The sequence below is a fragment of the Fusarium musae genome, chromosome 1 (genome assembly GCF_019915245.1).
Source record: "Fusarium musae strain F31 chromosome 1, whole genome shotgun sequence".
NCBI classification, from domain to species: Eukaryota; Fungi; Ascomycota; class Sordariomycetes; order Hypocreales; family Nectriaceae; genus Fusarium; species Fusarium musae.
In genome coordinates this window covers 5316504-5341619 of record NC_058387.1, presented here as the reverse complement: position 1 = coordinate 5341619, position 25116 = coordinate 5316504, and the positions used below count along the sequence as shown (strand labels likewise).

General features: G+C 48.5%; 9 protein-coding genes across 9 annotated transcripts; 6 read left to right on the top strand and 3 right to left on the bottom strand.

Moving 5' to 3' along the window:
- Nucleotides 1–1553: 1553 nt before the first annotated feature.
- Nucleotides 1554–2692, bottom strand: J7337_001597 (uncharacterized protein; the record flags this gene model as incomplete). Its single annotated transcript, XM_044819336.1, has 2 exons — nucleotides 1554–2449; nucleotides 2503–2692. 2 exons carry the CDS (start codon nucleotides 2690–2692, stop codon nucleotides 1554–1556), a joined length of 1086 nt encoding a protein of 361 aa, XP_044687038.1.
- A 455-nt stretch (nucleotides 2693–3147) lies between these two features.
- Nucleotides 3148–4051, bottom strand: J7337_001596 (uncharacterized protein; the record flags this gene model as incomplete). The annotated part of the gene is made up of 3 exons (XM_044819335.1): nucleotides 3148–3642; nucleotides 3701–3956; nucleotides 4014–4051. The coding sequence occupies 3 exons, from the start codon at nucleotides 4049–4051 to the stop codon at nucleotides 3148–3150; spliced, it is 789 nt and encodes a 262-aa protein (XP_044687037.1).
- Nucleotides 4052–4547: 496 nt separating this feature from the next.
- On the bottom strand, nucleotides 4548–5869 carry LYS1_1 (Saccharopine dehydrogenase; the record flags this gene model as incomplete). Its single annotated transcript, XM_044819334.1, has 4 exons — nucleotides 4548–5124; nucleotides 5182–5330; nucleotides 5382–5692; nucleotides 5743–5869. The coding sequence occupies 4 exons, from the start codon at nucleotides 5867–5869 to the stop codon at nucleotides 4548–4550; spliced, it is 1164 nt and encodes a 387-aa protein (XP_044687036.1).
- A 1260-nt stretch (nucleotides 5870–7129) lies between these two features.
- On the top strand, nucleotides 7130–8364 carry J7337_001594 (uncharacterized protein; the record flags this gene model as incomplete). The annotated part of the gene is made up of 4 exons (XM_044819333.1): nucleotides 7130–7192; nucleotides 7248–7312; nucleotides 7423–7552; nucleotides 7603–8364. The coding sequence occupies 4 exons, from the start codon at nucleotides 7130–7132 to the stop codon at nucleotides 8362–8364; spliced, it is 1020 nt and encodes a 339-aa protein (XP_044687035.1).
- An 850-nt stretch (nucleotides 8365–9214) lies between these two features.
- On the top strand, nucleotides 9215–11830 carry MAN9 (Beta-mannosidase B; the record flags this gene model as incomplete). The annotated part of the gene is made up of 2 exons (XM_044819332.1): nucleotides 9215–9724; nucleotides 9773–11830. The coding sequence occupies 2 exons, from the start codon at nucleotides 9215–9217 to the stop codon at nucleotides 11828–11830; spliced, it is 2568 nt and encodes an 855-aa protein (XP_044687034.1).
- Nucleotides 11831–12394: 564 nt separating this feature from the next.
- Nucleotides 12395–12958, top strand: J7337_001592 (uncharacterized protein; the record flags this gene model as incomplete). Its single annotated transcript, XM_044819331.1, has 1 exon — nucleotides 12395–12958. One exon carries the CDS (start codon nucleotides 12395–12397, stop codon nucleotides 12956–12958), a length of 564 nt encoding a protein of 187 aa, XP_044687033.1.
- Nucleotides 12959–18173: 5215 nt separating this feature from the next.
- J7337_001591 (uncharacterized protein) lies at nucleotides 18174–19475 on the top strand (the record flags this gene model as incomplete). Its single annotated transcript, XM_044819330.1, has 2 exons — nucleotides 18174–18482; nucleotides 18534–19475. 2 exons carry the CDS (start codon nucleotides 18174–18176, stop codon nucleotides 19473–19475), a joined length of 1251 nt encoding a protein of 416 aa, XP_044687032.1.
- Nucleotides 19476–20285: 810 nt separating this feature from the next.
- Nucleotides 20286–21437, top strand: J7337_001590 (uncharacterized protein; the record flags this gene model as incomplete). The annotated part of the gene is made up of 1 exon (XM_044819329.1): nucleotides 20286–21437. The coding sequence occupies one exon, from the start codon at nucleotides 20286–20288 to the stop codon at nucleotides 21435–21437; it is 1152 nt and encodes a 383-aa protein (XP_044687031.1).
- A 1730-nt stretch (nucleotides 21438–23167) lies between these two features.
- On the top strand, nucleotides 23168–25002 carry J7337_001589 (uncharacterized protein; the record flags this gene model as incomplete). The annotated part of the gene is made up of 4 exons (XM_044819328.1): nucleotides 23168–23268; nucleotides 23316–23645; nucleotides 23702–24626; nucleotides 24679–25002. The coding sequence occupies 4 exons, from the start codon at nucleotides 23168–23170 to the stop codon at nucleotides 25000–25002; spliced, it is 1680 nt and encodes a 559-aa protein (XP_044687030.1).
- Nucleotides 25003–25116: the final 114 nt, after the last annotated feature.

The window sequence follows — 25116 nt, the reverse complement described above, 5'->3', positions numbered from 1 at the left end:
GAGTCCTTTGTTTGCGACATGCGGATTCAATCACAATCCCCATCGGACCAGACAAGGGCTCAATAGTCCAACGAGCTTGCAGAGCCTAGACCCTTGACCCTTGTCGAGATCGTGATGCAACTGTCCCGTTTAGAGACAAGGGGGTATGCCGCGGGGGAACAACAGTATAGGATACTCAGACCCCGTTATCTGACAGAGATCAATGAGAGACCAAAGAGAAGAGAGGAGACATGTATCAATCCATATCCAGTCTTTCCAGCTGCTTCTCAGCAAGCCATGAACCGAGTATGCTCCACCATAAGCGGCCAAAACACCAACGCCATAGCCACGAGACTCCAGAAACAGCAATCCTGGCCCAAAATCCTAGTGCAAATCTGCAACTCCAGGGATACTATTACCACTAGATCCACGGTAGTCCCTGAAGCGAACGATATAATCCATCGCTTCGTGCCGTTCCCGAACCATCACGCCAGCAGAGCGACTAACATCAATAATCCAAGACTCAAAAAAAAGCCATGTTCCTGAAGAGGCCTGAATCACATCTGGCTTATGCTGAGATCACCTTTTCTAGGCTTAGTTTTATCGTATAAGAGCGAGAATAGCTAGCCTTGAAAGGTCACGTTTTTGATTTCGAGGCTTCAATGTCTCAAATGCAGCCAGAAAGGGACGCGCCGCCGCTCCCGATACCAGCTGAAGATCCCAAGGCTGATATTAACAAGACACGCCTCCTCAGCGCCTCGCGCGGTGAGATATGTGATCTGGCGGTTATTCTGCCTCAACTGGTGATGTTGAGTGCATTGTGGAAATTCGGCATTTGATGAGGCACGGTCGAGAACCGCCTTGCGATGCTGCAGGATGGATGTAGATTAGGGCTGTGAAAGAGGTCCGCTGAACCCAAACATGGCGGCAAAGACTGCCAGTCATTCGTTAATCACAACACGGAGCAAATAGTTTCCACGGCTATGTGATAGTCATTTCGACCCAAATATCAACAGCTATACCAAGCATCATTGGATATACAGAAGTCGAGGTCCAAAACATTGCGGATCCTTGCCATTGAACATGATACCCGTAAACACATCATCTCTTCATGTATATGAATCAGGACATGCATTCCAGCCTGAAGAAACGGGGATGTATCGAGTAAATCCACGAGGGAACTCTGGGGCCATGATCTACAGCCAAGGACATGTAAGTCATTTGATCCACGACTATCCCCGTGGATCCAAGGCTTCAATTCGGTGAAAAATCAACGAAACATATATTTCATACACATATCAAAAAGTCCGGGGCCGTCGTATCATCAGGGATGCAACGGGTAGGCCCGTCCCAACACGCCGATCGCCAACTGCAGTCTCATGCATATCAGAGGATTCGTTCCCATTGTTTCATTGATAGAGCCTATCACGATGAACTGTCAAGGTCATGGATGTATGCAGTCGTTCTTGTTTGTTCAGATTTGCTTTTCCTCTACCGTCAAGATGAAACTCGGTTCTGCACATAAGCATCTTCCAGAAGCCTTGTCCTTGTCTTTTCTCTTTTGCCGATCATACCTAGGTGAATACGTTGTGTAACGGCTCGTTGGCAGCCCATCGCTCAATGTTCTCAACCTGTTGCTCATACCACGACTTGATGGTGTCCTCCTCGCAATAGCCCATGTGAGGGGTGACCAGAACCTGACTTGATCCATCGCGACCCCAGTTCTTGTTGCGCCACTCGCTGTCGGCGGGGAGAGGTTCCGGCTCAAAGACATCGACAGCTGCGCCCCTGATACGACCAGCCTTGAGATGGTCGAGAAGATCCCTCTCCACGACGAGGGGGCCGCGAGAGGTATTGACAAACAAGGCTGTCGACTTCATCTTTGCCAAGTCCTCCTTGTTGACTATGCCGCGTGTCCTATCAGACAGTACAAGGTGGACAGACACCACGTCGGCAGTTCTGAAGAACTCGTCTCGGCTTACCACTTTGTACGTCTTCTCACCCTCCCCATCCTCAACAGGTAGACCGGCTTCCCTGGCCTTCTCATCTGCCGCCTCCTGTGTGAGGTTGCTGCTCCACGCGATAATCTTCATACCCAATGCGACGTTGAGAATCCTCGCGACTGCGCTTCCCAATCTCCCGAGGCCGAGGACACCCAAAGTTTTCCCTGAGAGATCAGTCGCGAGTCCGGTTTGCCACAGTCCCTCCTTCACAGCGGCGTCATCCCTGGCGATGCCTCGAGCGAGCGAGAGGATGAGAGTGACGCAGTGTTGAGTGGTGCTGCCCGTGCCAGCGAGCACCGGCTTGCCGCTCCGGGGCTTATCAACTGTTCCGGCAACTGGGATCCCTCGTTCTTTGAGGGTATCTAGGTCCAGGGATCTATTGCGAAATGCTGTGGTGAGGAGAAGCTTGAGGGAAGGGAGTTGTTCGATCAACTCTCGAGGGAAGGGTGTGCGCTCCCTCATCGTGCCTAGGTCGATTAGCTGCTTATTCTCGGACCTTGTAGTAAGACATGATGCTTACAGATAACATCGAAGGGCTTGAATCTCTCAACTAGAGCATCCTTGTTCGATTGTGAGCTGTCTGGGTGGTTGTAAGGCAGCAACGTATCCTTGATAGACACGACTTCATACTTGGATGGGTCAAGTTTCTTGAAGAAGGGGTCAGCAACTCCTTGGTAGTCGTCCAAGATTGCCACTTTGGTTGGAGCCATTGTTAAAGTCGCAAATGGGTTGGTGGTTATGATGATATAGCTGTAGCTGTGTTGGTGTATGAGTTAAATGGAGAGGTAAGCAGTGTAAGTAGTCGTCTTGTAGACACTGTGTCGGGCTGTTGTTTCTGTGCAAGGGCTGTCGGGTTAATTCTTTTATGGCAGCCGCTATTAATCCTCCTTTCAATTGTTAAGATATTCATGGAGGTATTCTAGAGTTTTAAACGGAAGGTTGTGACGTTGATTATGAAATGTCGCGGGGTGGCTAAGTTCTCTGCCGGATGCCGACCCGATTTCGCAATAGCTCCCCCGGATACTATTCTCGGCAGAGTGAAGCCAAGCTTCAGTGGATGTCTATTAAACAAAATGAATTACATGATCATTCAAATTACCAATCTATTATTGTATTTCCAATCTGACAAATCCGGCCACTCTCAATAATACAACTTGTATCTACCTTACATTTTGCTGGGCATTCTCATAGCACCGTCCAACCTAATAACAACACCGTTCAACATGACATTCTCAATTCCCTGTCGCGCCAATTGCGCAAACTCCTTGGGCTGACCAGCTCTCTTGGGAAACTCCATCGCACCCTCAAGGCTCTTCTTGACCTTCTCGGGCATCACACTCGTCATTCGGCTATCGAACAGACTGGGCGCAATGGTCACGACTCGGATGCCGTATCGAGCAAGATCTCGTGCCATAGGAAGTGTCATGGCCGTCACGGCGCCTTTGCTGGCAGAATAAGAGACCTGACCCTTTTGGCCATCAAAGGCTGCTGATGAAGCCACCATGATGACAACGCCTCGCTCGCCGTCAGCTCCCTCGGGGTCTACCTTTGCAAGGTGCTCGAGAGTCTGACGCACGAGGTCGATTGTGCCGCGGAGGTTGACGTTGATAACAAAGTCAAAGTCATCGAGGCTGAACGCCGCACCATTACGGTCGAGCATCTAGTTATTCAGTCAGTCACGGTCTCTCACACTCAGTCACAAATCTGAAGAATCTTACCGTCGCAGGAGTTGATACACCAGCTGCAGCAATCACACCTCCGAGAGGCTTCCCCGTCTCTTTGGCCCATTGTGCGGCACCTTGGACGGCCTTGGTAACGCTCTCTGTCTCCAACACATTGCACTCAAAGAATTTGGCCGATGAACCCAATTGCTTGACTAGTTCTTGACCGTTCTCCTCATTCATGTCGAGGATTGCTACATTGCCGCCATTGGCGCATATATCTTCAACGCATGCCTGGCCTAGGCCGGAAGCACTGTATCCAAGTCAGCGACATGTGAAAGAGTGAGTGTTTTGATGTGAGTCTGCCTACCCTCCGGAGATGACAAATGTTCGACCTTGAATCTTCATGATGGCTGTTGAATATACTTATGATGAGAAATATGAAAAGAATGGGAATGAACTAGCAATATCGAACTGACCTGGGGATGTCATTCACTCTCGGCGACTTAACTTGAGCACACGTGGGGAATCCGGGGGTGGCTGACCCGAACATGCCTCGGCAACTTGTCACATTTGATGGGTCCTCATAGTCTAAGTCATGATCTGCCTGCAATCACTTATGTATAATGCAAATAAGACTATTGAATCATTTCATGTCGGACGTTTTCATAATCGAAATAATCACAGTGGTTCTGGAAGGCTTTCAATTTTCGTTTGTACCCAATTATTGTGACAACATGATGGTGCAGGGTAACTTGAATACACGACTGTAGCATTATCTTGGACGGATTTTTTATTCACTATATGAGTACTACTTGATACTCTTCACTAAAAGCTTAGCAGTAGAAAGGTAAGTTGAGTCATCTGGCCCTAGCCTTGTGAGGTGATCTCTGACTTGTTACATTCAGAGATATCTTGCAAGTGAAGCGTTGTTCCAGGGGATCTCGATGCGAACGGCCTCAGCGACAAGCTGTTCAAGAGCAGGAATCTTCTCAAGCTTGTACTTGGCCAGAACAGAGTCATGACCCATATGAAGCATGCACTGCAGGAGCTTGGAAAGGGAAGTAATTCCATTCCTCTCTCCGATGCCCAAGACAGTGGTGTCAATGTGAGTGGCCCCAGCCTCAATCGCAGTGTAGGCGTTGGCGATGGCACATCCGGTGTCATTGTGGAAGTGAGTCTCGATATCGCATCCGATCATCTGCCTGAGCGTAGAGATCTTTTCATAGACCTCACGAGGAGAAGCGCCGCCAACGGTGTCGGCAATTCCAACGCGGTGGGCGCCGAGACGGTCCATGAGCGAGTAGAGTTTCAGAATCTCACTGAAGTCGGAGCGGAATGAGTCCTCGCCGGAGAATCGGACCTCAATGCCGTGGGCTTGGGTGAATTCGATGACCTCCTTGGCCTTGGCGGCGATCCAGTCGAGATCCTTTCCGTGGGAATGCTTCATGAGCTGAGTGGAAGTACCAATGCACATGTTGCTGTGGTACGAGTGTTAGTTGGATATGAGAGTTACATGAGAGTTTGATTTGACTTACATTCCATCGACGCCGGTCTCAACTGCGATTCTGGCATCGTCCATGTTGCATCGAATATGGCAAAGAACCTTGGCCTTGAGACCCAGCTTGCAGATAGCCGCGCAGTCCAGCTTGGACTGAGGAGAAGCAGCAGGTGAGGTCACTTCGATCTGAATCATGTGTCAGTTGAGATCAATTGTCTGCTTATTCTCAAGACTCACGTATTCAACGCCAATGTCATCTAAAGCTCGAGCAATCTTTAGCTTAGTCTCAGTGTCGTAATCGCCATGGATGAACTGCTCGCCCTCACGCAGAGTAGTGTCGATGATGCTCCAGTTGGACATGCTGCCCAGGGATCGGATTGAAGTTCCTCCAAAGCTGGGTCCATCGCTAATGGAGCCGGAGCTGTCCGCAAGGGAGCTCTCATCGTCCGATTCATCGTAGGTAGTAGTAGTAGTAGTAGTAGTTTGGTTCAAGTCGCTGACACCAACATCCGTTACGGAGGCTTCCATGACGACGCCTCCATCGTTTCCTATGAGGCATTAGCTGGGAACCAACATTGTCTATCACATAGAATCTTACCAGTCTCTCCACCCGAGACTCGGACAACCCCATCTCCATCACCAATTGCATGGCCAACATGGTTATCCACGCAATTCGCTCCGCAGCTATTGTCGCCGCCGTTGCTACTGGCGGCACCTTGGCCCATGGTGTGGCTGGTATGGTGGGAGATGGGGTTGTTGGCTGACTGCATTGTGTCTGCTTTAGCATCAAGATTCTGCTGTGTTTGGACTATGTGTCGTGTGCTGGCTGACGTTGTCTATTTTGCTTGACTCTGCTGGGAGTGAAAAGTGCGGGAGGGGGCTTTTATGTAGACCCATGCTTGGTGACTCAAGATTGGCCGCAGATCGGCCACTGGCTAATATGTATCCATCCAATGTATCCTTCTGAAGAGCCAATGAGTCAATAAGCTTTTCAGGTCTTGCATTCGGTCCTACGTCGACGGCAAACAATGCCACGTACAGAGTAAACATTGGAGGAGATTGCATATCGGTCTTCCATGGCTGGCCTACAGTATAAATATTTTGGAGTTGTAAGAGGACGTTGGCTGTTACCAGCTTCTGTTTTTTACCTAGGTCAGACTGCTAAAAAAATTGTGTGTCACTGTCTTAGTCTTTCCATACGTAATAAGCTTATTTACCCGGAATAGTGCAAACGTCAGTCAACTGGCAAAACACAGTTCTATTCTTGGACTTTCTGTTTCAATTCGTAACTTGAGAGTTGAAACGACTCTGAATCTCCGAGACAAATGCCGCATTATCAATTGTGCAGACATGAAGCACCGCAAGTCGCAAGCAAAGGCCTAAACTAGGTAGGCGAGGACGCATTTAGTGTGAATCAGGCTGCATATCAGCAGAAAAATCAGAGATTTCATGTCCCGAGAACCCCAGATTTTGCATCTCTACCGATCGGCAAATCTATTTTATCTGTAGCCAATTATCTTATCCCAGGAATTCAAGCAGTGACAACGATCCACTCGAGCTCAGGCGCTGTTATCGGGCTCCCATTTACGGATACATCGTCACGTTATCACCACCTAATGACGCTATCTCCCGTTACAGCTTGAGGACTCCAGCTAGGTATTTACAGGGCGACCCACCCTCGCTCTCACCGAGCAGACAGAACAGGGCATGGCATGTAAACATCCATTCCATCCATGTCCAGGGATCGTTCGCATTGCATCGTCTTTTCTTGTCAATTTTAACGGCCACAAAAACAAGAACCAGGGCACCCTACTCCTCCTCTCTATCCTACCTACATCCGACAGTAACTCTCTCTACATACTCGACTTGCCCTCCTAAATACCTACTATCGCGATAACCCGAACGAGAGCCAAGACATGCGATAATCGTCCGACCGCCTAAAACCTATCCACCATTATTTTCTGCCATCTCGTCATTTGCCCGCAATGACCAGGCCTCGCCGGCACTCCGGCGCGAGCGAGGAGAGCTCGGGTACGGCTCGGGAGCAGGTAGGCGAGAGGAACATCGTTGTCGACGCGATACCAGGCGGCTGACCATGATAAGGAGCTAGGGAGCATGTATGATTACCTGGCCAAGATTATATTGCTTGGGCCCAGCGGAACTGGAAAGTACGTCATTATCGAGGCATTTGGCGAGCAAGCGAGTCATCGCAAACTGTCTTTTGCGACAGCGGCGCTTCTACACCAGAGCCTTTGACTGACTGTTTGCGCTCTTATAGGTCCTGCCTACTACATCGTTTTGTCAAGAATGAATGGAGAGTCTTGTCGTCGCAGACTATCGGCGTAGAGTTTGCTACAAAGATCATCAAAGTTGGTACCGGCTCAAGGAGGAAACGGATAAAGCTTCAGGTACATTACACTCGATCGCGCGACAAAGAACGCACGTTAACAGGACTTAGCTCTGGGATACGGCCGGGACAGAGCGTTTTCGATCAGTCTCTCGCTCCTATTATCGAGGCGCCGCGGGCGCTATCCTCGTCTACGACCTCACCTCTCACGCATCCTTCCGAAACCTACAACCTTTCCTAAATGACGCTCGAGCGCTTGCATCACCGAACCTGAGTCTTATGCTCGTTGGCAACAAACTCGATCTTACCGATACACTCGTCGACACAAGTCTTCCGCCCCCGACACCGACGAGCGTTACATCTAACTCAACACTAACATCTGGTATGCTCGGCACCGGAGGCAGCTCTTATACAAGTACAGCCACGACTAGGGATCGCGGGGCATCCATAAGCGCAGGAAGTCAACAAAGAGCCACAGTCGCACCGGAAGGCAGAGAAGTTACGCGAGCGGAATCCAGTCGATGGGCCAGCACAGCAGGAATATCAGTGGTGACAGAAGCGAGCGCATTCAACGGCGAGGGCGTTGATGAGATCTTCGAAAGGCTAGCAAGAATAATTCTCACCAAGATTGAACTGGGAGAAATCGACCCTGACGACCCCGCGAGTGGCATCCAGTATGGCGACAGTGGTGGATGGAACACAGCTAGTGACGGAGGTAGCATCAAGAGTTCTATGACGGGCGCCACTGTGGAAGATGGGCACAGCGGATTGAGAAGGAGGAGGAAAAAGAACAGGACGCAGAACTGGGGACTACGGGAGTGGGAAGAGGTGTTTACGTTGAGCAATCGGCGGAGAGGAGGTGGTTGTTGTTGATTGTTCAAGTTATGTTTTGCCTCTTTTCCGCTTGGACCTCCTCATAATGGATTGGCAGTGCTTGAAGATATCCGGTTGCATGGTTAGACCGGTAGTGTTTAGGAAGACATTCGTTCATCAGCGTGTTTGGCGTTTGGATAGACGATATGAAGCTGCGAACTGCACACGACTAAGCGATTTCGCGAGCTGTACTTGAGTCCGAATAATGTACTTAGTAATGACAACCTTTTCTGACTTCCAAGAGATACCGCCTGTCGATATAGCTGTTCAATTTGAGTACCGGTTACTCTATTCTTTAGAAGCAAACAGTAAAGGTCAACACCATCTGCATCATTGGAAAGAGTGGATGTAAGTGGTGGGCTGACGTCAAATTCACAAGTCAAGCCGAGTGAGTTATCCATCGCCAGTGAAATTCCACCATTCATCGCCACGGACTTCAGCTTGGCCTGGAGAACTGGAGTTGGCGCTTATTGGTGTGACGGATCGTCGTGCCACAGAAGCACTTGTGGAAGCTTCTTCTGCAGTGTAAACGTCAAAATAACATGTTGTCGCTCATAAACTGACCATTGAGATTGTGTAAAAGAATTGGACGTCTTACGAGGATCGCCCGGGAGCCCGTACCTGCCCTGGAGGCATTCGTACATCGCGGGGTCATCATGACTTGCACCTGCCCTGGCAAATTGCCCGGTTAAAGCCATCGTTCCTTCCATGTCAAAAAGGTCGGATCGTCAATGGAAACATGCCTTTCTAGCCATTCTCTGTATTCTTCAATCTCACTCTTTCATAAATCCCTTTGAATCGATTTCCCTCACAACGTGTACAATCATAGCTTCAACGAGACCCTTTCGTCATGGCTCCCCGCACTATTACCCCAGTCGACAAGAACTGGCAATTCAAGCAGGAGAAAGAAGACGACTCCTCTTATTTACCAGTCGCGCAATTTCCAACAAACGTTCATCTTGACCTCTTACACCACAAGAAGATTCCTGACCCTAATATTGGAAAGAGCGAGCTCAAAGTTCAATGGATCGGGGAGACTGTCTGGGTGTACAAGACGACCTTTGCTAGCCCGGAGATTCATGATGGTTCAAAGGCGATTCTGGCCTTTGACGGTCTTGATACCTTTGCCACGGTTGAGTTGAATGGCGAAAAGATTCTTGAGACCGAGAATATGTTTGTTCCCGAACGAGTGGACATCACCAAAAATCTCAAAAAGGATGGCGAGAATGACCTCCGCATCACATTTGATGCAGCGTATTTGAGAGGATGGAAGTTGGTGGAAGAGCATCCTGACCACAAGTATGTTGTCTGGAATGGAGATGGCTCAAGACTGCCTGTCAGAAAGGCGCAGTATCACTGGGTAGGTCATTGCATCTTTGGTGTTTCATCGTATCTAACTAATTCTTAGGGCTGGGATTGGGGCCCTGCTTTACTTACATGTGGTCCTTGGAGACCCATCAACCTCGAAGTTTATGAGTCTCATATCGTAGATCTCTATACTGAGTCAGAAGTTGAGAAGTCTCTCAAGAAGGCAGATGTTGTTGTTCATGCGGCTGTTGAAGGTAAAGCCCCAAGAGTCCGCTTCGAAGTCTCTTTAGATGGAAAGAAGGTTGCATCTGAAACCGCACATGTAAGAGACAAAGACGCAAGCACCACGTTCCACATCCATTATCCGGCTCTCTGGTATCCTGTCAGATATGGAAAGCAACCCCTGTATACCATCAAGGCCACCCTTCTCGAGGACGATAGCGAGATAGATACAATCTCCAAGAAGATTGGCCTTCGCAAACTTGAACTTGTTGAACGAGAGCTTGATGGTCAACCAGGTACCAGCTTCTTTTTTCAAGTCAACAACATCCCTATCTTCTGCGGTGGAAGCAACTGGATTCCAGCAGATAGTTTCATTCCTCGCATTACGAAAGAGAGATACCGAGACTGGGTCAAACTCGTCGCTGATGGCAATCAGTTTATGCTCCGAGTTTGGGGAGGTGGTATCTATGAAGAGGATGTTTTCTATGATGCCTGTGATGAATTCGGCATCCTTGTTTGGCAGGACTTCATGTTCGCTTGTGGTAACTACCCTGCCTGGCCTGACCTACTCAAATCTATTGACCGAGAAGCCCGAGCCAATATCAAAAGACTTCGCCACCATCCATCAATTGTTCTCTGGGCTGGCAATAACGAGGACTACCAACTGCGTGAGTCCGAGAATCTCACATATGACTTCGACGATCATGACCCAGAGAGCTGGTTAAAGACCGACTTCCCTGCTCGATACATCTACGAAAAGCTACTTCCAGACGCTTGCAAAGATCTCCATCCAAATGCCGTCTATCACATTGCAAGCCCTTGGGGTGGCAAGATAACCACTGACCCAACTATTGGAGATATCCATCAATGGAATGTTTGGCACGGCTCTCAACAAAAGTACCAAGACTACGACAAGCTCGTTGGGAGATTCGTTTCCGAGTTTGGTATGGAAGGCTTCCCAGATATTAAGACCATCGATGCTTTCCTTCCACAAGGCAAGAACGACCCTGAGCGATTCTCTACGTCATCTACGATTGACTTTCATAACAAGGCAGATGGACAGCTGCGTCGATTGGGTCTGTACATGGCAGAAAATTTCCGCTTCACGCTGGAACCCTTGGAAGACTACGTCTACTACAGCCAACTGCTACAAGCCGAAGCCTTAGCCTCAGCCTATCGGCTCTGGAAGCGACAGTGGCAGGGTCCGAAAAAGGAGTATTGCAGTGGTGTCTTGGTTTGGCAGACTAACGACTGTTGGCCCGTTACTTCATGGGCTATCTGTGACTACTACCTTCGACCCAAGCAGTCCTACTTCACCATCAAGCGGGAGATGGCGCCTATCACTATTGGCATGACAAGAAGAGAGCACAAGCACCCCAAGAACAAATACACAAGGGTTGATATCGAGACTAAGGTCAAGGTTGAGATTTGGGGAAGTAATCTCAAATTAGAAGACGTTACTGTAGACTGTGTTGTCAAGGCCTGGGATGTTGAGACCGGAAAGGAGACATACTCACAAACAGTTGTTTCTGGCCTAGTTCTCCAGAGTAACCGCTCAACAGAAATCAAGACCCTGGATGTCCCTGTTGAGAAGCCCAACGTTGACCTTGAGGCAAAGACTGTTGTTGCAGCTTACTTCTACCAGGATGGCAAACAGATTGCACGATATGTCAACTGGCCGGAGCCACTGAAGTACTTGCACTTCCAAAAACCCAAGAATCTCAAGACTGAAGTTTCTGAAGGATGCATGTCCGTTGAGATCAGCGCCGAGGTGCCTATCAAGGGACTAGCGGTCTTGAGCGAAGACGATGGGGTCAAGTTTGAAGACAATCTAATCGATATCGTCCCGGGCGAGGTCGTCAAGATTGGCGTTACGGGTGCCAAGAAGGGTACCGTACTCAAGACACAATACTTGGGGATGCAGGTCCACGATTGAGAGACATAATGTGTTTGATGTTACTGAGATATGGAGTGGTGAATTGATAGGAATTGCGACACTCGACCTTCGGGCGATATTTCTGCCTGGATCGTCAAGTGTCAGCTTTACGAACAGCAAGTTTCGATTGGCTTAAGCTATGAAGATCTTATAACCCGCAAGCCACGAGCCAGTCAACAGCTGCCATCCACAAAAAACGTCTAACTTGTGGTTGCCACACAAGCATGACGACTATGGTAGCTTTATCAGGAAACTTAATCTCCCCCGCTTCCCCGGATATTTGATAAGCCAATGGTCGTAGATGCTTTCGTGATTATGTTCTTGATGTGGAAATAATTGCCTTTGCAGTCCTGTGCGACACGTAAGATAATAAAAGAAGCCAGATGCTGGTGTAAGTTATAAAGTGAGAGGATGGCAGTATGAAGGGGCCCAAATTCTCATCAGCTACTGTCAACTACTATCTATCTATGTGATGCCCAACCTTATTGGTATCATACCACAAACACTTTGGATGAGCTCAAACCTATATCATCCTCTCAATACCCAAAGCACTATACTACCACTATGCCTATCTACTATCTGAGCATGCAAAGAGTCCGCTTCTTCAGCCCAGACGCTTACGAGAAGTTCAAGGTTCTCTTTGCCGACACACGACGCCATCTTATGACACTCCCAGGATTTCTACACCTAACGTGGTGGGAACATCCCGACAACAGAAGCTGGTATAACGAATGCAGTTTCTGGACCAGCCGTGGCGCTCTGTACGACTGGCACAAGAATACCTACCACAAATACTGCAAGGAGTGGGCAGCGAACGGGGCTATTATGGAGGACATCATCACCAACTTCGAGCTTGTTGGAACAAGGCTGCTTCGTGTGTGCCCTGTGTGTAATCACACTCAGGATAAAAAGTACAATCTTGCTGAGGAGCAAGCTGTTCTTCATGAACAGTGTCCGCAGTGCGGGTTTCACTTCACAGTATTGGAGGAGACGCCGTCAAGTTTTGCGGTCTTCAAGGATGTTCCAGGTGTTCCGATGCCAGAAGGGGCCCCGACAAAGGTCGATTGTAGCAAAGTCGATGGGAGACAGACTGATGGGAACAAGGAGCCGAGTGGCTGTCCGATGTGATCGCTTGAAGGACCCGGTGGGAACGGAGTCGGTAAATATCTGTATGTGCGTGTCAGCTTGAGGTAGTTAAATTAAGGTTATCTCTGACAAAGCCTGTATGTTTCAGTGTCAGCGTAACTACCAACGTGCTGAGCTGACAGTGCATATCCTTTACAATGGGAGGTGCCTGCTCCTCTTGTATGGGAACCAATAGGGGGTGCTACTCTTACACCACAAGAGAACGGCACTGCCTCTCAGTCATTATATGCCCGGCAGTTGAGATTAATTGTACTCAGATATAGAGAGATATAATCAGACAGCATCGCGAAGAGTTGAGTCCTGAATTGTGTTCTCGTGGGCACTGAGATGCGCCGTGCACCTCAGGAGACGTAGTCGCTGAAGGCCGACTGAACCCACACGGTCAATCGCAGATGTGTTCTCTTTTCTCTCAGCTCCCTGAATGAAGCAAGTGGGTCGAGTATCGATGTCTGTAAGGGTAACTTTGGGACTAGTGAACTTGAGAGACAGGAGGGAGTGTTGATGAGGGTACGAGTAAGTCTCAAGTGTTGCTTCGCAATAAAACGCATGGTCAGTACGATGACCTCGGGGTTCCAAGAGCCCCTGACCATACGAAGTAGCATATCCCGAGGTGCAGCAGACACTTTGCGGAGCAACATGCCTACACACTGGCTTGGCTACCATACGCTGCGTTGGCAAGATAGCAAGGTATCACTACCTCCTGCAAGGCCCGTATAAGGCTATCATCAAAGCTGCGTCGATGATTGGGCGCTATGAGCATGACCTAAGAACTCTATCTCCAAAAACAAGGGGATGGACTGCATCTCTATATCCGGATCTCATGCTGAAGTTAAAGACCGTACTCCAGTACTGTGACCCAAATTTCAAATCAACATTATCTGCGCTCGCCAAGAACTAGGTAGTATTGGAGCTATAACAAGAATCTTGAACTTGGGCTCCTCTTAGATAAGTCAAGTACGACTACTCCACGGGCTGACCATGTCCTCCTGAAGTATCACGGGGGGTCGACCTTGTTCCCAACTCCCACTTTCCAAACAGAGTTTGAATCAGATTCACCTGCCAGAAGCAGATCGTAGATTATGATAGATTGCTTAGAGTCAATAAAACTATGCCAGCAGCTTCTTCAAACACCTTGATGGCACGCCTAATACTCGGCGACCATAACGAAAAACTGGACGACAAAGGGGCCAATAGTGGCCCCAACGATTACTTTTTCCGAAGCGTATAGAGCTTGAGCCAGGTTTAAAATGCCTGGCCCGTTCTTCTTTTCGCTCTTTAAGTTGTGAATATAGTGTGTCACTGAGTAAGAAGAGCTTAGCTATAGTAGAAGCTGTGGAAGAGTCTCTGAAGCTTGCTCATGGTCAGAGAAACCGACCAAAGGCCAGTGTCTCTAAGTTCTAGCGTGAACCAGATACTATCTGATAGACACGCTGGATCCTGCTGATGCAGCATCTCGGCGACTATGGTGTAAACAGGAAGGTAGCAGAAGCAACATCTTGTTGTGAATTGTCGTAAGTGATTAATCGAAGATGAGTGAAGAGCTAAGAAGTACGTATTGATGGAAGGAGATGCATGACCGTTTTTGAAGATCTTTAACTCGAAATGGCGTGTGCAGAACGCCCTCCATAGAAAGACGAGAGTAGTCTAGAAGCCTTGGAAGCCTCGTGCCTTGCGTGATTGGACATCACAGCTACCGCTCAGGTTGCCTCAAAAGCTTAATGCACATATAGCTGGTTAGCCGGTGCGCGTGTCTATGGTCAGAAGCCTGATCTCTTCCAGGATGTGGGAACCTTTGTTGGAGTCTGCCGCGTCGAAGCTGCGTGGGATGAATTTTGAGGTGCCTCGTAGGTGACTTCCCTGCTGACGATGTTGAACAATATGGGATCCTTATCGCGACATAACTCTCGGTTCGGAGACGATAGTGACCAGCTAGGAAGGAGCTCAAGTAATCAAGGTCGTAAGTACTTTTGTGGTAGGTCCTCCTAGCGGCAAGATCTCATGTAGTGGCGACGCTCTCGATTCAACGGCGACAAGGGTCCTCTGGGTACAGGAAGCGAGCATACAGTAGCACATCGATGATCTCATCCAAAGTGAGTGAGGTGCCATATTGCATATGGACTCTTGTGGTTAAAGCAGATGCTACCTTGTGGCATGAAGTTGAGCCACGAGTTGGGTTAAGACTAGCCCAGGCCAAAAGAACACCACTTGGCGTAAAGTTTAATAGATGCTTAAATGTCAAAGCGGCGTGACCTTCTTTCGGGTTTAGCATAGTTGCGATCGGTTGGTAGCCGTAAGATCAGTCTCGGCTCTTGCTGGTTCCTGAGCCTCGCAACAATAGTAACACTTCGTTAAGAGGATTCCGGCGGGCCGTGACGATCGTGCGGCGTGGTCACGGAGAAATAAACAGACTCGCTAAACATTATAATTATGTAGGCCTTGAGCAGGTATCGAGAAGGCTCAAAGCAGGGTATAGGTAATGGATGGCAGCCAATTGCTGGTCTTCCTAAGCTATCGAGAGGGACCAGGGTTGTAAGAGTCTCCTGACTCAAAACATCGTTAGGCCAGTCAAAAAGTTCCTTGGCCATAGGCGAGTGCTGTAAAGGATGGCGTGCGAGTGTTGTCGGATAGTTTCCACGAATGGGTTGGGTTGCTTGGGATTCGGAGTTTTGTTCGGTATTGAACGAGAATGATACGTAGGTCTTGGCGGACCGATAACCTAATGCAACACATTAGAATAGGTACTATCCAAGAACATGACAGGTACTTTTGTTCTGATAGCATCATGAGGTGCTGATAAGGGTTAATTGATTGATTAGTCGGATGCATGAGCAAGGGTCATGGGATGCAAAGATAGAGCGGGGTCTATTCATTCATTACTGAGGTTGGCCTTGACCACGGTTGGGCAGATACCTAAAAGGGACTCGAGATTAGCACCCTTAAATCAGGCTTCGATAGGTAGAATAGAATAAAATAGAATTATGGTTAGAATTAAACTGGCACGGGAAGGAACGCGCTAACGAGTGGTGAAATCTCCGTGTCTCTCCAGGGATTAAAGTGTCTTGGCCTCATTCTTGAACATTGGAAGTTAGTGATTGCGAAGCCCTGATGATGGAGATGATGATGGTTCAGATGATGTTGTTGTAAGTTAGACTTCTGGGGTACGTCAATGCACCTGCTGGGTCCAAGCCACAAATCTTTATCTCTGCAGTCAGGTAAGACAAGAAAGAACCAACAACCCGTTTACTCATTCCGCTTCTTCTCATTGGTTGATCTGCTGCCCCACTCAAGCTTGGCTCTTGCCCGTGGCATCTCCGGCCCCTCTATTACTTCAAGGTATCAACCCCACCCAGGCCTTAGAGTGGCTGAGTGGGAAACCTCAACTTTACAAGTGCTCAGGATCTATCTATTCGCCGACACAAACTCGATGGAGTGCGAACTACGACAGATTCGATGAACAGGGATACCGAATCCAAGGCTTTTGTTGTTTTGTTTCCGTCCCGATGTCTTCATTGTAATGTTTGAAACAATCGATATAGATCATCTAAGACTTCGGCAAGAGTGCGTGCACTCCAACCCCTCGCTTCAAATCACGCTGCCCTCCTACTCATCCTCCCGTGGGCTTCGAGACATAGAATCATGAGGCTAAGCAAGGGTACTTTTCTCACAACTTAGCCTCACTGTAATTATCAGCCTCCAGCGAAAATGGACACTCGAATCAATGTCTTGTCCTGCGAGGCCAGCGGTGGCAACGATACGCACCTACTCGGACATAGTGTCCCAAAGAGGAAGTTGATTTGATGCTCATCTATGACTGTAACTTCTATTCAAGTTGCAGCATAGCTCTTGGTGTGAAACCCTTCCCGCACGGCTGTTGTCATCGGTAGGGCTAGGTCATCAAGGGGCAATGTCTAGCCTGCTTTGGCTATGCTGGAGTTGCGGAGAAGCATAGTTACTTTATCTGGCAGTTCACTAACTTCCCGCTCGACTTCCTTCGACTATCAATTCACCAAGCCTCTGACGATAAACGCCTTGAACTAGGATTTATGCATCGTCTACGGGCCGATCCATGATTACGACTGGCTATGTTCCTGTTTGCTGTCTCCAATCAGAGACTGTAAGGGATTTGCGTTCCCCCTCGGGCCGCTCTCTACTATCGACTCCAGTAGTTCTGGATAACGGCAGTCACTGCCAAGATCGATATATGAGGTTAGACCGGGACTATATGGTTAATCTTTAAGAATAACCTGCTGGAGGGTTGTATTCTTAGTGCCATGCCGATCATGATTGACGGCAGGGAGTTCCACTGAAGAGATCCTGAATACACACAACTATAGCCAAGGTTATCGACGGTAACCTACTTTTTCCTCACGCCCTGTCTCATCACATGCAATCGGATTCCGTCAACGTATTATTGTTCATAATTTGTGAGACAAGCTGGGAGTGTTCTGGACGTCCACTGAGACCCATTGCGATGTCCTGGTGCTCTATCATCAAGGTATCTCTTGTGATGAAAGTCCCATGCATCCTTCTTGGCCTTGATGCTAGGCCCACCGACCTGCTTCTTGCATTCTCGAGAACTTTTGCACTCTCGCTATCCTGAGTCGCCTCTCAGAGCTTCTCCCGCCTCGATGCATCACATCTCGCCTTCCTCTTTTTGTCTGGCGTTGCTGAAGGCGATGGCGAGACGCTGCGTAAATCTGTCGGTTGTCGCCGCAAGAGGAAGCTGATGAAAATCATCCCTTCGATTGTGTCTTGATGGGACATCATGTCTAGCAATAGATGCAAGACACTTGCAGATTTGCACCTTACAAACCCTGCACTCTGTTTGTAAGGGTTGAGAATCTCCGGCTGTTGGGCTTTTGACTACAGGGGGGACACCGCAGAGCAAAGTCTCTCTCCACAAACCGTTCGATATACTTCTGTCACCACAATAATAGCCAGCGTTGCCAATGTATCATGGCTGCGGATGGCTGGCAGAGGTGACTTCATGAACTCAACATACGAACCCCGTATCGGCCATCCATATTGTTATTGTTATTGAAACAGTCGCCTAGCAACATAGGCCACATCTATATAAGACGTATCGTCCTCGTCCTCCAACCCATTTACCTTCTCATCCTCATCACCCTCAGTCTCATCCACACACAAGCATCCCTAATCGTCTCTTGCTCTGCCTCTGATCCTTTGTATCTTCACAATGGTCAACTTCAAGAACCTCGCTTTCGCTGCGACAGCCCTCTTCGGGTTCGTCAACGCCGCTCCTACTACTGCCAAGGTTGACTCCAGCAAGGTCATTCCTGGCAAGTACATCATCACCCTCAAGTCTGATATCGCTGCTGCCGATGTCGACAGCCATCTCAGCTGGGTTGAAGATGTCCACAAGCGTGGGCTGAACAAACGCGCCGAGAAGGGTGTTGAGCGCACCTACAAGGGCAAGTATGGCTTCCAGGGCTATGCTGGCTCTTTCGACAAGAGCACCGTTGAGGAGATCAAGAAGAACCCTGACGTAAGTGACATTGAATGTCAATAAGTTACCCAATGCTGATATCCAGCCCAGGTTGCCATCGTCGAACAGGACCGCGAGTGGGTCATCAACTGGGTTGAGGAGGAGGAAGAAGAGGCAAAGACTCTCGCAAAGCGTGCCTTGACTACTCAGAGTGGCGCCCCTTGGGGACTCGGCACTGTCTCTCACCGTTCTAGTGGATTTACCAGCTACATCTACGATACCAACGCTGGTACCAATACCTATGCCTACGTCGTCGACACTGGTGTTCGAACCACCCATAATGAATTTGAGGGCCGTGCTCAGGCCGTCTACACTGCCTTCAGTGGTGACAACGCCGATAGTGTTGGCCACGGTACTCACGTCTCTGGCACCATTGCCGGCAAGACCTACGGTGTCTCCAAGAAGGCCACCATCCAAGCTGTCAAGGTCTTCCAGGGCAGCTCTTCTAGCACCTCTATCATCCTTGCTGGTTTCAACTGGGCTGCCAACGATATCATCTCCAAGGGCCGAACTGCTCGCTCCGTCGTGAACATGTCTCTCGGTGGTGGTTACTCTGCTTCTTTCAACAACGCTGTCAACTCTGCTTCCTCATCTGGTATCATCTCTGCCATTGCTGCTGGAAACGATGGTGCCAACGCCGCCAACACCTCTCCTGCCTCTGCTACCAGCGCTATCACCGTCGGTGCTATCGACAGCAGCTGGGCCATTGCCTCTTACTCTAACTACGGCACCGTCCTTGACATCTTTGCTCCCGGTACCGGCGTTCTCTCTGCCTGGTACACTAGCAACAGCGCCACCAACAGCATTAGCGGTACCTCCATGGCCACTCCCCACATTGCTGGTCTTGTCCTCTACGGCATCTCTGTCAACGGTGTCTCCGGCGTCACTGGCGTCACCAACTGGCTCAAGACCACTGCTACTTCTGGCAAGATCACTGGCAACCTCCGCAGCTCCCCCAACCTGATCGGCAACAACGGCAACACTGCTCAGTAAGCACTTGAGCATCACTAAAAGAGACGATAAATGTCTGTTGTGAGATCTTTGTCCAAGAGGAGGAGGATGGTTGGGAACGATGAGTATATATGAGATTAAGAATGACTGCAAGGTTATAAAGGCGGATATTGGAGGAATTTAGGGACACTCTTTGATTCGAAAGTCGCTGTTCATAGGCCATCTGAATATACAACTGTACATATCGCGAGATCTTGAGGCCTTGGCTATCGTGAACGAAATATGTGACTTCTCCACTTAATGTACTAAGACCAGTATATTAGTTTGATATGGCCATAATATTTAAGCATCTATAACTTGAGGACTTGTCTGAAGACCTGTGGTAAGGGTCACTTCTATGGCCGCCACTGTTACTGTCTTCGTCTACCTCGAATAGCCTGGTGGGAGCAAGAAAGCTTCTGATTTCTAGTATAAATACTAAAAAACAACATAATTACCTAATTCTAATAGATCTTAGTCAAACTTAGTGTAGATTTTGTATATCTTTAGATTAGTCTTTTTGAGGCGCTGTGATTCACGGTTAGAAGAGTTCTTGATCCTCCCCTGAATTATGAGCAACCGTGATAAGTAATGTCTTTCTTTCGGGTCACAGCTTAGACAAAAAACACATACATTCAATAAAGTTATATAAGTTTAGGTAAACTTAGCTTATATCCAATAAAGTAATAAGGTTTAGGTCAACTCTTATAACTTCAGAGTCACTTTAGCTATAAAAGGGACCCCTTCCCCCCACTCTGATCCAACTTTCAACCTTTCTTCTCACATACATAAGCTCCTTTCCACAGCACCAACATGCCCTGCCAGAAACGAAAAGGTCTGCCCCAGGACCCCTTTGAAGGCCTTCAAGACGAGAACAATACCGGAAAGCCACCCGCTCTTAGGCGACCAAGGTTCGAGGGCCCCAATGACGACCCAAATATTGGTATTGTGGATGTGAACGATCACCTCGGGCGATCTATTCATCGCATGTTACTTAGCAAAGTAGCCCTTCCTACTAACGTGGATGACGATGCCTACGAGGATGATGACGTCCTGCAAAAGAGCCCTAACGAGCTTCACCAGGAACTACGCAGGCATATCACAGATATCAAACAGGGGCTCGAACAGCCATACAAGGATTTTATTCACGAACATATTATAGATGAACTCGCTCGCATGGTCTATGGGTCCAATATGATCGAGCATGTGGGCGGAAGTCTCGACATCACATTGAAGCTCTGCAAAGATGCCTTTCGAGGAGGCAAAGAACCGCCCGAAGAGATTAGCGAACACGACCCAGAATATGAACAGCTCGATCTCTATCTCTACAACAAGGACCTGCCTTGCAAACATGCCGATATCCTTCAAGCTTACCGAGAAATCGTTCAACATGCCAAGGCTGCCAGATTCATGATCGAGCAAGTCTGTATCAACGACAAGGACTTATCGGAGCATGTTATCACGCAAGCCCACGGTGACCTGACGTACAAGATCGAAATCAGCAAGCATATACCTTGGAACGAATACAGTGGACAGTATCGATTATGGAATGTCCAGTGTGGTTCCCACGTCTTCATGGACCACAGCAAAGTCCGCATTGCGATGCGCGACATGATAGAGGAACTAGAGTTTGACATCAAGAAGGCTACGGAGAAAGGACAAATCGACCCGGTAGCGCTTGCGAGTAAGTACTGCCATCAGTTTGTTAACATTCATCCGTTTGGAGACGGCAACGGCAGAATGTGCCGCCTTATTCTTAACACTCTCCTCATCAAGTACGGCGGGTATCCCATCGTCAGCATTGGGCAGGATGGCAGAGATCGACAGGAGTATTTGCGTATCGCCGTGGCGCAAAGTATGAAGCAGCTTGCGTTTTTCACACTGCGACATGCCTGTGATAGCATGCTTAGGTTGAAGGAGGCAACAAAACTTAGGGGATCTATCCTAAGTGATGACAAGACTTAGGTAAATTGAGCATAACTTTAGTGAGCCTTAGATTAATTACTTATAATATCTTGTCTTTATGTGAGAGGCTTTCTTGTTGCTGCCTAAGGTACCTAGGTTCTATTGTTGGCTGTAATACCCGACAGAAGTTTAGCTTATTCCCGGAGGATTTTAACTCAGCAATCCCCGAACTCAAAAGAGGAACTTCTAAGCGCCACAGTCGCCTAGGGCATTTTACCATTTAGCGAAATCCGGGGTTGTAGATGGACTGATGGAATACGCGCATTCCAAGAAACCTCAGGATCATTATTCTGATTGATAAGAATAAGCTATCTAAAGGCCGCCTAATCCTATACCAAATTATCGCTAAAAATCATTTTTTTAACTTATGATGAAGTTCTAGGCTTCTTGCTCACCGAGGCCATCACCAACTATGTAGGGTAGTATAAGGTAGCATGGAGCAACTTCCAGCGAACAGACGTGACTGGATGCTTCTCATATCAGATTTCCTTGGGAGTATCGGTATGCTCAATGAATTCTCTACTCTCTGAGTTGCTGATAAAGCAAGTTTCTTCTTCGTCGTGTGAAAGGGCAAGGTTGATGTGAAACGGTCCATATAGTTATATAAGTCACAAGCACTTCCAATTGCTTGGCCCCTGCTTCTATCCAGTGTTGATTCAGGAAATACTTCTGCCTAGCACCAGCATCCATGTACGGAGTACATGCGGATCAATATTCCTAGTTGAGCCTCATAAGATACAAGGCTCATCTGCCGATGCCAAGGACTGTCGGTGTTAAGTCGACTGTCCGAACACGATAAACTGTCACTGTAGGAACCTAAGGTACCTTACACAGAAGAGGTTGGACGTTGGAGAAGAGATGCGGGATCGTCATAGCAAGGGCTGACTCCGGGACCAAAACTGACTCCGGGGAAACGTGTGGGGAAGATGTGTGTTTCATGAAGCCGAGCCTTTAAATAGAGTGCATGTTTGCTATTAATTCCTTGGCCAAAAACCTGGTGATAGCGCGTGATTTCTTTAATGCTCGGCCAACTCATGCCCACTAAAACCTCCGTGTAAGTCGGGGCACTCCGGCATATTGATGTGGTATTGGCTTTTGCAATGTAACATCTCAAGTAAGAAAACGGATCTTGTACGGATTGCAATACGATTGTTCTTATTTTGAGGATTTTTATATGGTAATATCTCTTGTGGCATGATTGCCTGACTTCCTGATTGTATCGATACTCAACCTAACCGTAGCTTGCAATCCTAGTAGTGAATTAATTATCGATCATCAAAAACACCGTGCTCATAATATCCTCGCTCATCAGGCAAGACGAGGCTAGAATTCCAGAGTGCTTCATATTGCCATATCCAGAAATCTTTCCCAATATGGACATCCCACGCACCCATCGCCGGAGTCTCACCGACCCTACCTAGCTAGCAGTGCTACTCCATAAAGATACATCGTCATTTGTATCTTTTTTCCATGTAGCATCTGGGGTCCCCGGATTGGCATGAGGTGTTAGTTGCGGGGAGCTTTTTAACATTGAGATCCATGTAGTTGATGGCTCGAAATGGCAATGGAATTGTCGATGATGCAAATATTGTGGTTCGTTATATAAGGCCATTGCTCTCCCGATGTTGAACTTGGTTTCTGTCACACTTATACTTGCCTCGTGGCTTGGAAGAACTACTTCACTTCTTGCCAATCGGTGGTGAATAGATTGTATTCAAGGCCCTTTCATCATGGAGTCGACTGTTGATGAGCGGACGAAGCTCGCATACCAAAACCGATGGAGGACCCTCGCCAAGAATCCCAAGCTCATCGTCATCGCCCTCTTCGCCTCGTTCGTCTCCTACATCCCCGTGACCATCCTCTCACTAACAATCCCAGCTTCGGCGGTTTTGAGTATGGCTACCAACAAGGTGTCCTGGGCCAGTCCCTGGTAATGCACCGATTCAAGGAGAACTTCCCCTCTATCGCCAATTCATCCTCAGCCACTGGCTGGCTCACCTCGATCCTTCAACTCGGTGGTATTTTGGGCTCGTTATCCGCTGGTGTCTTTGGTGAAGTCTACTCACGAAAGTACACCATGTTTATGGCCTGCTGCTGGGTCATTCTTGGTAGTTATCTGTACATTGGAGGAACAAAGGATAATGCTTCTATGCTCTATGCTGGTCGTTTCTTCACTGGTATCGGAGTTGGCACTTTCAGTGGTGTTGGGTAAATCCTTACTGTTTCCCAATACTAACAAACGTATCTTACTGACGTCTCTTCAGTCCTCTCTACAACGCCGAACTATCCTCTCCCGAACTCCGTGGCTTCCTCGTCTCCTTCTACCAATTTTGCACCATCCTCGGTATCATGCTCTCATTCTGGATCGGATACGGTAGCAACTACATCGGCGGTACAGGAGAAGGCCAAAGCAACCTTGCATGGATGCTCCCATCCATCATACAAGGAATCCCCGCTGTTCTTCTTGCCCTAGGAATCTGGTGGTTGCCATTTTCCCCGCGTTGGCTCGTCAAGCAGGGTCGTGATGAAGAGGCTCTTAAAACGCTGTCCTACCTCCGTAACCTACCCATCGAGCACGAGCTCATTCAGGTGGAATACAAGGAGATCAAGGCTGAGGCTCTATTTGAACAGCGCGCATTCGCCAAGAACTTCCCCAACCTGGCTGCTAAGGAGCAGGGTAGTGTCTGGGTGGCCCAGTTCGCTCAGTACTATCAGATCTTCCGCACCAAGGATAACTTCAAGCGTGTTGCTACCGCTTGGCTCGTGATGTTCTGGCAGCAATGGTCTGGAATTGATGCAATCATCTACTATGCCAGTCAAGTCTTTGAGAGTCTAGGTCTTACTGGAGGAACGCAGGCTCTGTTGGCGACAGGAGTTACGGGCGTTGTGTTCTTCGTCTTCACTTTACCTGCCATGGCAATCATTGACAAGGTTGGGCGAAAGCCAATGCTCTATGTCGGATCGATCGTCATGCTTATCTCCATGGTTCTCGCTGGTATCATTGTCGCCAAGTTCCAGCACGATTGGGAGACGCATAGCGCTGCTGGTTGGGTTGCCGTGGCTTTCATCTGGCTCTACGTCGGAGCTTTTGGAGCTACATGGGGTCCTGTTTCTTGGACTCTTGTTGCCGAGATTTTCCCTCTTTCTATCCGATCCAAGGGATCTTCGATTGGTGCTTCTAGTAACTGGGTAAGCAGTCCCAACTCGCTTATGAGCCAAGTATAACTGACAGTGACTCCAGCTCAACAATTTTGCCGTTGCTTTTTACGTGCCGCCCATGTTTGAGACTCTCGAATGGGGCACATACATCTTCTTTGCCGTTTTCTTGGCATGCAGTATGGTCTGGCTGTACTTTTGTCTTCCGGAGACCAAGGGTGCTACCCTCGAGGATATGGATCGAGTATTTGGAAGTCATACTGGCGAAGAGGATGCAAAGATGCTGGATGAGGCGCGCCGAGATGTTGGTCTCGGAATTGAGCTCGAGGTTGACGCTTTGAAGGCCGAGAAGGCGTTGGTGGAGGATGGAGAGATTGAGACGAGGCCATCTCACCACGAGAACGCTTAGAAGGAGATATAGCCGTGCTAGTTGTCGTGCATTATTTCTGCGTATATAGATGCAGATAATACAAGTCTTGGCAAGCCACTGAGGATTATGTTGTGAGACATGATATCGAGCAGT